Source organism: Musa acuminata, chromosome BXJ3-11, assembly GCF_036884655.1.
Source record: "Musa acuminata AAA Group cultivar baxijiao chromosome BXJ3-11, Cavendish_Baxijiao_AAA, whole genome shotgun sequence".
NCBI classification, from domain to species: Eukaryota; Viridiplantae; Streptophyta; class Magnoliopsida; order Zingiberales; family Musaceae; genus Musa; species Musa acuminata.
Genome location: NC_088359.1, coordinates 13,062,477 through 13,077,489, shown reverse-complemented (window position 1 = coordinate 13,077,489; position 15,013 = coordinate 13,062,477). Strand labels below are relative to the sequence as shown.

The 15,013-nt window shown below is 36.4% G+C and overlaps 1 protein-coding gene across 1 annotated transcript in view; it reads left to right on the top strand.

Annotated features, from left to right (window-relative positions):
* The first annotated feature begins 5,083 nt into the window (after positions 1 to 5,083).
* Positions 5,084 to 15,013, top strand: part of LOC103974394 (zinc finger protein BRUTUS) — a 29,972-nt gene continuing 20,042 nt past the window's right edge. The window contains exons 1-2 of the mRNA XM_009389210.3: positions 5,084 to 5,436; positions 12,858 to 13,163. Coding sequence (XP_009387485.2) covers positions 5,152 to 5,436; positions 12,858 to 13,163 — 591 coding nt within the window. The 5' untranslated portion in view covers positions 5,084 to 5,151. The remainder of the gene's footprint in view (positions 5,437 to 12,857; positions 13,164 to 15,013) is intronic.

Genomic DNA, 15,013 nt, shown 5'->3' with positions numbered 1-15,013 from the left:
TCGAACTCCCAACGTGATCATTGTCTTGACTCCGGCGCAACTCCTACTGCATGTCTTACTTCCATCGTAGTTAATCCTGCACACTTAAAATAAAACTTCGATCGAGACAATTAATCCTAAGCAATTAACCAAGTTGTCCGGCATGTCATTGGTCCTTCGACGCTTCGTCCGATTCTTCGGCGCATCGTCCTTTCCTGCGGCCTATTGCCCAATCGGCCAGTTGGCTCCGCAACTCTGATATCCTTGGCACAATACCCGCTCTTCTTGGCCCGATGCCTGAGTCCACGGCCCGAAGCCTTTTGTCGATACGTCGACCGATCCACCAGCCCGACGTCCAATCTTCTGACATGTTCCTCTGGCACAACATGATTTTCCTGCTTAAATTGTCTCATCCTGATCGAGGCATCCTGCGTCACTCAAAACGCAAGCTAAATCATAAACATATATCAAGTAGTTTCATCATCAAAATTCGAGATTCAACACTTTCAGCACTGAAAGAACACCAAAAACACACCGAAATCCTGATCTTATTCTGTGATTTTTAGAGCTCAAAATTGTTGTAAAGGCCAAAAGTTCTTCTCCCTCTTTTCTTCCAAGTTCTGATCTTTAAAGAGAGGAGAGAAAATTCTGTAAGGGTTGTCTCCTAAGCCCGTCAAAAGGAGTGAAACTGTAAAAGGGTGGTTGGCCTTCGCCTATTGAAGGAATGCCTCTAGTAGACGTCGGTGACCTCATCGGTGGAGGAAGCCAAAAGTTGATGTAGGTCAAGATTGACCGAACCACTCTAAATCTTGGTTTGCATTTACTTTGAGCATCTTATCCTTACTGCAAACCTCCTCAATAGTTTACTGCCTTCTGCACATTTACGATCGTGTTTTAAAGTTCAGTATTTTCCGAATCGGCGTTTAGACGTAAATCAGTTTTATCGTACGAACATCATATTTCAGTTTGCGCTTACATTTTAGCTTTCATCATAACTGCAAACTGCCTTTATAGATTTCCTTTCACTACATCTCGCTTGATTACAACTTAAAGAGATTTACGAATCGGCTTTTCTACCGAAATCGCTTTTATCGTACGAACACATTTTTAATCGTCGAAAGTTTTTCGCTGCACTAATTCACCCCCCCCCCCCCCCTCTTAGTGCTCTTGATCCTAACAATGTCCCCCTTATATTTCCCTACAAGGTTTTTCTAATTCATGCGCTTCGGGCATATCTTACCTTATGCCTTTGTCATGATAGATTTCTTCTCACACGGGTCAAGTTTTCCTGATTCATGCATCTCATATATATTTTACCTTGTGCCTCCTCCATTGTGATAGATTGCTCCTTATATGGGTCCAATTTTTTTAAATCATACATCTGGGACACATTTTACATTATGCCCATGATTTCTCCTCATACAAATTTAAATTAGTTTAATAAAAATTGACTCTATTATATTTGAAATTAAATTAAGTTATACTTAATCATAAAACCTCTCCAATTTTAAATTTTGAATATTTGATTCATAAATTTTTTTATCATTTATAAAAAAATACTTTAGATAAAAATAAATATGAGGGATGTCATTCCATAAAAAATCAATAGTTTGAAGGATCTCTTATCGGGGTTCATGTCTTTTCTAGGTTTCTTTATGCGGAAGAACTTGGAAAACACATACGAATCTAATGCTTTGGATACAAGTGGCGCGGTGCAACATCTGTGGCCTCCCTGGCGACCACATTTCCTGCATCGCTAACTTTGTCTGAGATGAAACAAAAGCAACAATCGTGAAATGGCAATTGGACCATTTAGATGAAATGGAGATGCAAAAGCTTAGTGCATGCAACTATGTAGCATATCCAGCGCAAGGTGGTGCTTGGACCAACAATGTCACCGAAGGAACCCTCGAAAGTTATCCTCCTTTGAGAATGACCGTCAAACACCTCACTTTGAGTTCAAGAAAACATAAAAGAAGTTCTGTATGCTTACTGAAATGCATTAATTGGTCACAATTTTATTTATCTTTAACTAATAATAAAACAGAAATCCAGAAAAACAAACTTTGATTGACACTCCTTTCTTGTATTTATATAGGAAATTAAAATTTTCGTCATACCAATATATCATAATAATATACATCTTTGTTTGGAAAAGAAGAAAACTGAGATGACAATAAGATTAAAATCCAAAACAGTGTATATAAGATTTACATAAGAAACAGATTAATTTATTATTACACGAGAAAAAATTTAAAAGCTTCCGAATGTTAACTCAAACTTAGATAAAAACATCTTTTTATACCTTCTTACATAAGTATTAAAGATTTTTCCATATATTTCTCTCGTTCTCTCTATATATACCAAAGAGAAATTTTATGAACGCTCAAAATGTTTTTCATATATTTTCTAAAGATATACTATGCATTTATAGAAGAATAAAAACCTTATTTTTATGAATATTTTCTTCATTTTTTATCCTTTAAATATCGTAGTTTCATAGATCTAAAGATACTTGTCATCCCCAATAATGTCAACTATATGACACTGATTATAATGATCTTTTTCTATTTATTTTCTTAATCAAACTTAGAATGGTCTCAAATATTAATTTAAAGATAAAATGGATATCATGGATCTTTCATTCGCTTCACTCCACTCAGATATTACAATGTAAAGGCAAAAGTCCAGATATATAAAAATTCTGTTCTATGTTGATCCATTCATGTGAAGATAGAAGAGTGGCTGAGAATTACGTAGCTCCAAAGGTGCAGGTGGGTTCTGAGGCAGCAACAACACTTTCCATGCACAGGGAAACACAGATCAGTGGCCATATTTGGTGAATGGAATGTGGCCTTTAGGACACCCAAATGGTCACTGCAGAAAACAATAACAAGTGCTGCAAAGCTGCTGCCTTTAGTGGCCTTCTTTCAATCATCATTGTGATGTTTCTTCCCATTGATTTGGGTGGCAGACCTACCCATGCTGAAAAGCTGTGGTTGCGATCCCTTGCCAAAGCACATACAAAACAATTAATTAGTTCAGACGATAAAGATTTTATGACAATATCTTAAATTTAAAGATTCATCATTGTTGTTTAATTTTTTCATTAAAGAAAACCTTATATGAGTGATGTATTTTCGTCATTGGCCATCTATGTTATCCTGAAGTCCTTCAGATAATAAAATAAAGCTTGGATCAGCTGACATTGAAGCTGAGTTCTTGTGTTCTTGTCCATAAAATTATGTAGTCACGTCAGTGAAATTCTTCAGCAAAAAGAAAAAAAAAGGAATTATGGTGTTATCTGGAGAACTTATATTATAATAATATATGTTTTCCCACTGAAACTTTTTAGTATATATATGTGCCACTTTAATTTTAATATTTGGAAATATATGTCAGTCGGGTAGGTTTTGCCTACACTATTAACACAATCGTACTTAATTTTTGGTTTGACATCTCTATATATTCCCAATTGAGTATATGGAGATATCTTCTAGCTTTTTTTTTTTTGGGTCCTTGCTTATGTAATTAGAATGTCAAATTTTCTAGTGTTTGATGTGTTAAATAGGTAAACTTGGTAGCCATTAAGCTGTTCTGTGGTTATATAAATTAATTTATTTTAGTATTAACATTATTTTACAGAAATAAACTTGCATTGACCTTTTGTTTTTTTTTTTTCGGAGAAAGCAAAAGCACTAAATGGTAGACAAAGATTAAAAAATTTCAAATACAAATGTATTTCTCATATCTATATATATATATATATATATATATATATATATATATATATATATATATATATATATATATATATATATATATATATAAAGATACGTGAGATAGACGAAAATTGATATTAGGACTTTGCTATCAATTACACAAGCTAAACTTATTGTTATTTTCTAAATTTTATTCGATGAGATAAACAATTTATGAGATGACATTTCAGACCCTCAGCTTTAAATTTTAAATAAATCAATCATGATTTAATTTTTCTAAAAAAATAATATAAAAAATCTGAAATAAAAGTATTATTATAGATTTTAATAAAATGTTGATTGAAATTAATATCCAAGATTTCTAAACCAACAGTAATAATAAAATAAATAAAAAAGGTCGGAAAGGCTTCGGCAGTACGTGCTGAATACGGTCCCACAAAGCGGGGCCCAGCGAATTTGACTCCATGTCAACGTACCAAAACCGCGCACTACCTTCGGCCCCACGACGGACCGCCGCGTGGGAACGCCACGTGTCTTCCCGGACTCGGCACGCTCTCCGGCCCCCGCCGCGCGTGCCCCGTCCGTGCTCGCCTATGCGTGAAAAAGGAGAGTTCTTTTTACATATTTATCCTTATATAGTTTGGAAATGCATTCTTACGCCCAACATTTTAATATTATACTAAAAAGAAAATATCAATACCATGATACATAATAATCGACACCAATAAAAGGCTTCCACATGGAGCAACTTTCATAAGCTGAAGCTCCTATCGCAAAGTCGATACAACTTAGCATAGGTAGTGCTCTCTCATTCGAGAAGCACGTGGGAGACCTTAATATAGAGTAAAAATTATGTGGACTCCGATCCTCCACTCGAGACGGACGGTCGAGATCTGATCTCACGGCCTATGATTTAGTACTATTTATGATGAGCTACGCATGCAAACTAACATTTAGAGGTACCAATGTGAAAATAAGTGATTTCGGAGGGATATTTATGCGATTAATAATCATGCTTCGTGTCATGGGTTTCTGAGGTCCACTTGGAAGACAATCGGGCCCATTCACTTGACACGGTCGCTTAACAAAGTTGATCAGGAGCTGACGAGGACGTAACCGCGAAACCTCTCACACAACAGGGGCGTTTTGGTAAGTGGACTCGCTGAGTATCGTGGTCTCAAAAGAACTCCCGCGACGGGGAGGGGTGGAAGTGAACGAAACTGAGGACTTGAAATGTCCATAGTGCCCCATCATGACCCAAAGTGGAGCACTCGGTGGGAAACACGTGCGATGCCTACGCTGCCCACTCGGTGGCCACTTCGCACGTGCCACTCTTTCCTTATCAACGATGGTAGTGCTCGACGCGAATGAGACGTTCTAAATCTCATACGAGAGAGAGAGAGAGAGAAGAGAGAGACAGAGAGAGTCGGCTGAACCGAGGTCGGTTGCCATGGCGACGCCGGTGGCGGGGGACGGGGTGCTCGCCCTGATGCCGCAGGAGGTGGTGAACTCGATCGATCCGTCGCTGTCGCCGTCGCCATTCAATGGCTCGTCGGAGAAGTCCCCCATCCTGATCTTCGTCTACTTCCAGAAGGCCATCCGGACGGAGCTCAACCGCCTCCACCACGACGCTGTCGAGCTCGCCACCGCCGGCAGTGGCGACGTGCGTTTCCTCGCCGAGCGCTGCATCTTTCTCTTCGACATCTACCAGCACCATTGCAACGCCGAGGACGTGGTACGGAGTAATGTGTTATGCATACATATATATATATGTAGTTGCCCGTTCTTTCTATCTTGAAATTATCGTGGTTTGGGGGCTTGGTAAGTGGTCCGATATCGAGTCAATTAAAGGGTTTGGGGTGAAAGGTTTTGATCTGTGGCAGAAACCTCTGAATTGGGTGGTGGGTCCTGGCAGGAATGAAAACGATGTAGATAACTCGAATACGACAAATTAGTGCGTGTTTACTGTTGTTGTCTCTCAAAGTTTTGGCGAATAGGGGAAGAGTGACGTTTCTGATTTATTCGACTGATCTCTTGAGGCATACTAAAACGTAGTGCTGATAGGTCATTGATTGCATACTTGCAGAAATGCTTTTCCTGTTTGCTTCATTCTTTTCCTGCTATGCTGAAAGAATTATTTCTCATAAGATTGAAGATTTGCCACTACAAGCTATTCTCTGTTGCTAATTGTGTATTTTATTCAGCAAGAGGGGTCCATTTCATGTTGTCATTATTGCGACTTCCTTCACGTAGAGAAAGACGAGTAGCTGAAGTTTAGTCACAAAATCTTGACGTAAGTTAGTTATGTGATTGCTTCCAGCAAACTAGATTTTTCTTTGGTATTGTGACAGGGATCCATGAATGCTGAGTCAAGTCTTGTCAGTCTAATACAATCACGTTGCTATGATATCAAATTGATGCAATTACCAAACTGAAGTAAGCACAAACGGTGTTGTTAAACAAAAAATGAAAGGCAAGGGAGATGACAGCTGTGGTAGTGTAGATGGGATGAGAGCTAGGAGGGAGTCTCACAAGAGGTAGGGGCCAGAAGATAAACATGGCCATGAAACTCAAACTAAGAAATTCTTGTAACTCAAGACATTATCCAAGGCCAAGGTTCTACATATTGCATGGACCAGTTCGTACCAAGCGAACCAAGGCACAGACTACCTCGTTCAAGTGGTTCACTGGCAGGACAAGCCTATCCCACCTTGTCCCTCTTTTTAATATGGAATGTACCAGTCCGCTCGTGAATTGAGATGTAGATTGCTCGGATCAGGGCAGTCCATTGGTAGGACCAGCCTATCCCACCTTGTCCCCCTTTAAATGTCTCTTGAGCTATATAACAGCTTCATAGAGACTCTTTTGAGCTTATGTCCTCCCTTAAAGCTCATGGCAACACACAACACATTCATGCATCTGGTTATCATGACAAGGGAAATGATTAGGCTCGTACTTGGTTGTTCTACTTGATGCAATTGACGAGCTACAAGTTCATTTCGGTGATGAGACATCTTCTCCCTCACACTTAGCTCTTGGTGGGATTCATGGAGAGAGTAGCAATATGGATAGTATTGCTCCAACTAATGATGGTGGCCAGGGCTCTTGCTACTCAGACACAGGTGGGTGATGCATGGACCAAAGAGGAGTCTTTTATTCATGCCATCTAAGATCATAAAATATGAGGATCTACACGACTTGTTTATGGTCATAATGGAATAGGAAATTCTGCCGATGATTCGTACAAGGATATGAGACCAAGCCTATATGATGCCGAGTCATATAACAAATCCTCATCCTCAGCATTCCGATTATCCTGGATCTTATGGCCAACTGATCCAGAATTATAGTTAGTCATTATTTTTGGTGTCGGATACATTCTACAACACACAAAAATAATATAATGATGAGAGCCACAATCCAGGTGCACTACATCTTACACAATCGTATTTGCCATGATCGTACTTGGTCGAGGAGCCTCCTACCATATGAGTGATTCACTGCTGTGACATTGATGCATCAATGGCATAGTATGTTACCAATATCAAATGTCATGGGTGAGGCATACAAATGTACTGTGTCGCAAATTTTCTTGTAGTTTTATGTACTTTTGATGAGAAATGAGTTTCCCATATTGGTTTCCATGTAAATTGAAGTTGTTTGGTTTACCTAAATAAGGAGGTATGATCAATGTCTTGTGTTTTGGTGGCACCTTCATGCTTCTCAGCACTAGTCCTTGTGCTGGGCACACTAAAAAGAAATAAAAAATGAAAGGATTGTATATCCATAAGAGTACATTTTATTCAAGAGAAAAGTAGGTGGATTTGTTAGGTCTTCCTATTACATAAAAGATAAAAATAAAAACAAATCATCCTAGACTCTTACCCTAATAATATTAAGAATTTCACCTCTTGTCAATATATGTGAGAAAATGCACGAGTGTATATTTTAATATTATGTACTAACAAATTAGCCCAATACAAGTGATTTTTAGGTTTGGTTTCTCATCGGAATGACACATGCTACTTAATATTAGCATAGTATGCACCGAAACATAAAATCTTGAAAATTATTTCTTGTACATTAGGGCTGCATTTGTTTTAGGGTTAAGGCAACTTAAGGCATTTGTAACCCCCCAAATTTCTAGAGTTGAGAAAAAATAAATCAACCTGATCAAAGGATTTAATATGGCCGATTAGAGATGAGATAACCTATCGAAAAATCAATTCTAGTGATTTCAAAAGGTGCTCGGGCGAGGTGAGGCCTGAGCGCCTCATAACAGGGTCGAGTGAGGCACTTGAAGAAGGCATCGCTCGAGTGTGTGCCTGGGCCCAGGCGTTGCTCGAATCAAGTGAGCACCCGAACAAGTCCAAATTAGGTTAATTTCACATAGGTGGCTCAACCGAACTGACTAGACACAACACTTACCCTCCTTCCCCTCTACGTGCTTGATCCATTGTAAGGACTAGAAACCCTATCGTGAGCCGCCTTCTTCCTATGCTGTCGGATGCTATGAGCCTCATCGTCCTATGCTGCTTAATCGCAAGTGTACATCGTCAGACCACAAGCCCCCTTTGCCCTACGCTGCTAGACCACGAGCCTCCTCCCCTTACGCCACCATCTGCAACTTTGTTTCTTCGTCGTGTGTACTTATATGATCGACCAAATATGTTTTCTGTTGGTTGCCAATATCCTCTGCCCTAACCACCACCTTCCTCCATTGGTTACTACTCCATCTCCTCCTCTTTCTCAGTGTATAGGTAACAGAAGCTTTGTTAAATGATCTCTTTCCTGCACTATTAATGATCTACTTCCTATTTGTATTTCCTACACTTTGTTAAATTTCCAACATTAACTTGAGGGGGGTACCTTATTAGGAGTTAGAAGTTAGAACATAACAGAACATATACTGTTAGGTAGGAACATCTCAGATATCTGCTCTTATTTCCTGCAATGTAACTTTACTTTATATGATTGTGTCATTTTTAATTTTATGATCATATTTATTAATCATAATATATATTTTTTAAATTTTAATATATGGGAGTGTCTTGCTTCACTCAGGTGGGCGCCTAGCACCTCAGGCGTTTTGGCACCTAGCACTTTTGAAAACACTGATCAATTCTATATTGATCAATATGATATCATAATTATGTTGGTATGTGTCGGTTTTGATTGGTATCACCTGAACCGCTATAAGCATAGAGAGAGAGCAATATGTGTCAAGGAGGAGGTGGCAACATGGACAAAGGGTGGCAATGCGGATGAGAAGAAGAAGATGAGAAGGTGGTGGTGAAGCAAATGAAGTGGAGGGTGGAGAGTAGAAAGAGAGCAGGCGAAGAAGAAGAAAAAAGACAAGGAAAAGGTGGAGAAGAAGGTGGTAGTGGAGGAGGAGAAAAATAGGAAGAGAAGGTTGAGAAGAAGAGAAGGCAAAGGAGGAGAGAGGCAAGTAGAAAAGAGAACAACTAGTGACGACTAATCTTTAAATATTTGACCAATATCATTGTATCTAAAAGCATAAGTCGGCAAATTGACCAAAGCCTAACAAGTGAAACATGTTACTTAGGGATTATATATATTTTAATGTGTGACCTAGAGAAGATTTGAAGACAAAATCTTTTGTTCTAATACCGTTTAAAATTTTTGAGCAATGCCATATTTTTATTTCCTTAACACCATCGAACATTTATATTTTTATTTCCTTAAGCTAATAAATAAAACATAATCTAAAAGTTTAAGCTTATAAGTAAAACATAATCTATATTTTTGTTTCGTTAACACCATTGAACATTTGTAAATAGAAAAAAAATGGGGACTCAATAGCAATATTGGGTGGTAGGTTTGTTGCTTAATACAATTTTGATACTTACTGTGCGGAAAGTTTGATTTCGAGTTGGACTTGGAAAGGTTGTCCATCACACAAGCCGATCAATGGCCGGACCAATAAATATTAATCTGCACTGACTGATATAGTTAAAACAAAAAATGAAATTAGTTTTATTAAGATATCTTAACCAACTAATTTTGATCTCAAACGAAACACAACTTATCAAATGCATATATACATTATGGAGACATTATTTTATTTGCTTGTTAGTGTTTTGATATTTACAGAGAGAGAAGGTGACAAGAAAACAAGAAGATCTTACCATTTTTGGGACATTTTCTTTTTATATTCTTGGAAATGGTTTGTAAAATTAGCATGGATTTGATATCACCATATATGCCATCTAAATTGAGTTATCTAGAAAAATGAGTGTATGAATGGTTATTTGATATCATCATTCTAGTAGTCGATTTTGTTATATCTAATTTCTTTTATTAGGATGGTGGTGTCCAATGTTTATAATGGTCAAGAGGAATAAAAGAAGAAGAAGAAAGTAAGAAGAAAAGGAGAGGATTATAAGAGAAAGGGGGAGAGTAGGGGAAAAATAAAAAATCCATCAAATGCTTTCTACAGTGCCATTGCTCGTCAAAAGTTGTTGTTGCTCATACTAATGTAGCACTTGTCACGCACTTCTTGAGACTAATTTGGATACATCAAAACAAACAAGGGTCTATATGTAGGGCAGAATTTCTTTTTTCCCCTAGGGTTAGAAAGAGAGGAAGAGAATGATAATAATGATAAGATAATAGTAAAAAACAAAACTATTAGATTCGCTTCATCTTATAGAAAAAACTCCCAAGATGAATGCCTCACACCTCTGCATGTCTTGCACGTAAAAGTTGAAATCATTCTATCAAAAAAATAATTGTAGTCTTGCGCTACTCACATATAACATTAAAAAACAAGCTCAATTCATTAATTTATTCTCTGATGATGTATACAAGAAAAAAAAAAAAATTGGATCAAATAAAATATATTCTTGATTTAGTATTCCAGACGTAATAAAAAAATATATTTCTGGCTTAATTTGAAAAATAATCTTCTCTTTTGATGATATTCTTAATTGATAAGCTTCCTTTGATGAATAATTAAGGAATTCAATCAAGATTTGTAATCTTCTATCAGAATCAAATCTGATTTCTTTCTTTTTTATATTTATTTCCTTTTTCTCCTCCTTGAGTAGATGTTGCCATTTGTCCACTTATGACATATTCAAAATACCTCTAAACTAATTAAATTTATTTAATAAGAGAGTAACTAAATTGGTTCCACATCAATATGCATCATGTGCATATGCTAATGCTAATATATGGTACCATTATAGGGCACGATATACTATTTACATATAGAATCCAGATGTCAAACATGGATGATGTGTACCTTGACCTTTTTAAATTATTATGTGTGATGTATTTGAGGTATTTTCTGATTGGATTTTAGATTTTTATGCTTCTTGTAACATATATATAAAAAGAATGCATATCGTATGAAATACATCTTCATATTTAAGATTATCATTGTATAAAGTATATAAAATATAAACTATATTGTACTATAAACCAAGGTATTCAATTTCGAATAATACCGCCCGGTACGTACCGGTCTGTCAACTGATCGGTACACGGACCGCCCGTTACCAGACGGAACAAAAAAAAAAAAAAGTATATATATATATATATTAATATATATATTAATATATATATATATATTAATATATATAAATATTTATATATAAATATTTTTATAAAAGGTGACGTCACGTCACCTTTTTTAGCGACGTCGCCTTTTATAAGAATATTTATAAATAAATAAATAAATAAATAAATAAATAAATAAATAAATAAATAAATAAATAAATAAATAAATAAATAAATAAATATATATATATATATATATATATATATATATATATATATATATATAAACGAGGCTACGTCGCCCCACCTAAGAGAAGAGAGAGGTGACGTCGCCGAATTATATATATATACATATATATACATATATATATATATATATATATACCGAGTGGTATACCGAACGGTATACCGCTCGGTATTCAATATCGTACCGTTTCGAACGAACGTCGAAACTCCGGTATGGTACGATATTGCATACCTTGCTATAAACTATATACTTACTAGTTGTTTGTCCCTATGTTACCTCATGTCATTCTTGAAGATAAGCCATGTACCATGTCCGTGTTTGTGCTTGCTAAATGTGATGAAGGATTTGAATATTAGTATGATATTGGTCTCCATAACCTGTTGACCGATACTCTACAAATAGACCAACCTGTACCATCAAGTATCATTGAATGAAATAATTAAAAAACATAAAACAATGAAAAATAGATCGATACACACTAGTGTCGAGCTATATGTTTCGACACCAGTACTTGGTTGACAAGTATATACCAATCATGTACTGATATGACTAGTATTTGAAACCTTGGATGCAACCTTCTTTCTCATGTTTGTTACTGCCATACCTGTAATAACTAGCCTATTGCTAAGACTCCTAGGCTGATTGTTTTATCTCTATGGTAGTTGAAAGTTGAAACATATTTTCAAGATCATGGCAATAGTGAGGGCCTAGATGATTTTACGTTGCTTTGATGCTACAGATGCCTAAGAGACCTTACATGTCATTCTTTACATGATTCTTCTCTTAAGAGAAAAGGCAAAAATGCATTGTGCATTGCATCTCGTAAAGCTCCTGTTTCAAGAAGTTGAAATTCATGTTAAGTGACTATTCTTAGGTCCATTTTGGAAAATTTTGGAGTTTCTTTTTAACCTTTTGCAAGATTGTTGGTTGCTATTATTTGGATATAGAAGGAATTATTCTTATTTGTTTAATCTTTATTTATAACCTAACTTGAGATATCTAAAGCCTGGATTAACATACCTATCCATTTGGTATGTATAGACCTTGGCTTACCAATTCAATCAAGGACTATGATCTGGTAATGGTCAATAGTATTATTTTTATCATTTTTTAATTGATACAATACGATATGGGTAGGTATTTATTGCTTGGAGTTGGTGTGCTAGTGCCACACTGGTTTGGTAGATTACTGAAACTGATATCTGATCGAGATTTAATCCTTGATATGAATTGGGTGTCAATTGGAATATTTGTTGGATTCCAAAATCTCCTTCTTAGAAATTACTTGTATTTTACTTAATAAATACATGATAAATATCTATTCTCAATAATGGTAATTTTGAAGAAGGCTGATATGATGTAACATGTTTTTATCTATATTTTAGGTCATCTTTCCAGCTCTCGATGTACGTGTCAAGAATGTGGCTAGAACATATTCTCTCGAGCATAAAGGGGAGAGCCATCTCTTCTATTATGTGTTTATCCTGTTGGTATCACATGTGACAAATGAGGAATCTCTTCGGAGAGAACTTGCTGTTCGTATTGCAGCAATAACATCATTTAGCCATCATATGCCTAAGGAAGAAAAGCAAGCATTTGTTTCAGAGGATCATTTCCTAAGAGAACTGGCTTCCCACATTGGAGTCATAAAAACATCACTTAGCCAGCATATGTCTAAGGAAGAAGAGCAGGTCTGTGTTACTGAGATTTTCTTCTTTAGATTTTTTTTATAACAAAGCAAATTGTTTTATCAATTTTTCTTGAACATGGTCAACACTAGCAATTTATTGAACTTCTACAAATTTACTTACAGTTTAACAAGAATTTAACAGACAAAGTTCTTGACTTGGTTATAATTATTAACACCTCAGACACATAGATGTTTAAATTTATGAAGTTTAGCATTAGGAAGCTTTTTCTTGTATTCGATAGTGTTATAAAGTAAGTAATTGAGAGATATTTGTCTTCGGTTCCATGATTTTTTATTTCAGTTGAACCATTATGGTAATAGTCACAGGATACATCCAGCAACAATGAGATCATCATGTTTTCGTAGCATTATTGCTAGAATATGTTCTTCCATGGAAAAATTTCTTTTTTCCTTTCTGAAAATCATCAAAAAATAAAATATAACAAGCTCTTTAATGTACCTATTATGACTATTGGTCACATCATGAAACTCGTACAACTGGACCAAAAAATATTCTATAAACATGGCAGATCACAAAAACCTAATAGATGTTCTAATGGAAGGACAGAATTGTAGTATTGTAACTTGTAAGAAAGATGACTGGTTTTATGTTTTCGCCCTGAGCCACTTGATCTTCCAACTGCAGTGAAAGCCATTCTGAGAAATTTGGTCAGATGATGGTCATTTGTGGAAGGTGTTTATGCATGTAAATTTAAAATAATGAGGCCATTGGCTTTCTCCTTTCAATTTCTTTGCTATAAATTTACTGTTCAAATATTGTTGACTGTGACCAACATGAACCAATTTCATGGTCTTGACATGCAGTACATTGATGCACTCTATAGGTGGCTTCATTTTACAGTTTTTGTGCAATTTGAAGCCAAAATCGCCAATCAGCATATTTTTACATGATTTGGAACCAACATCAAATACAAATGGTTCGATGATATACCTGAAATAGCTTCTTTCCCTAGGTTAAAGAGAACTGAGATTTTTGGCAATTGTGTGGTCTCATATTATCAATTTTTCTTTGATATAGAATTATCCTCCTTTTCATGCATACCAAGTTTGTTCTTGGGGATTGAACCGCACATAGAATAAGCATTTTTGAGTTTGTTATTGCATAGTGCAAGTGTTTAGTGCCTTTAAATGTGAATATCTATTTAAAATAATGCAAGACATCAATATTAAATCCACAGTTGTGTGATCTAGAAGTATATATTCAACTTAGTGGTCTGTGGTAAAATACAGTTGATTAGAAGCAAAAATTTGACAGCTAAGATTATTGAAGTACTTGGGGAGTTGTGGAAACATGGAGATTGATGATGCTTTAATATAATATATTATCTATAAACTAAGGTGACACGTCGTGTTGTCACGGACTTAGCTGGAATTGCCTAAGCCGTGAGGCACCCTTGCAGCCAAGTCGCGAACTTAGCTTGAGTTGCCTAAGTTGCGAAGCACCCTTGCGCCAACTTCTCGGACTTAGTTAGGATTGCCTAAGTTGTGACGCGCCCTTGCGTTATGCGTCCGCAAAGAGTCAGCTAGTTTGCAACCTCACTCAGGTCCCGAAGGACTTGTAAAAGAGAAAGTTGATTAGTTCGAAGAACGAGCGACAGACAAGTCCCGACGTCTCGCGGAAAGGGGAAGCTTTACAAGCAATTCAGCAAGCACCTTGAGTGCAAGAGATAAAAGAGAGGAAGGAGAAAACAAGGACTTTAGAAGGTAGAACGAACAGTTACAAGTCCACAAACAACTACTCATCGGGTGCTGGGCGCGAAGGCAAGTTCCCGTCAAGTTAACGTTCGAACTTGTGAAGATTTTTTAACGCCCGATAATACACCGAAGCCC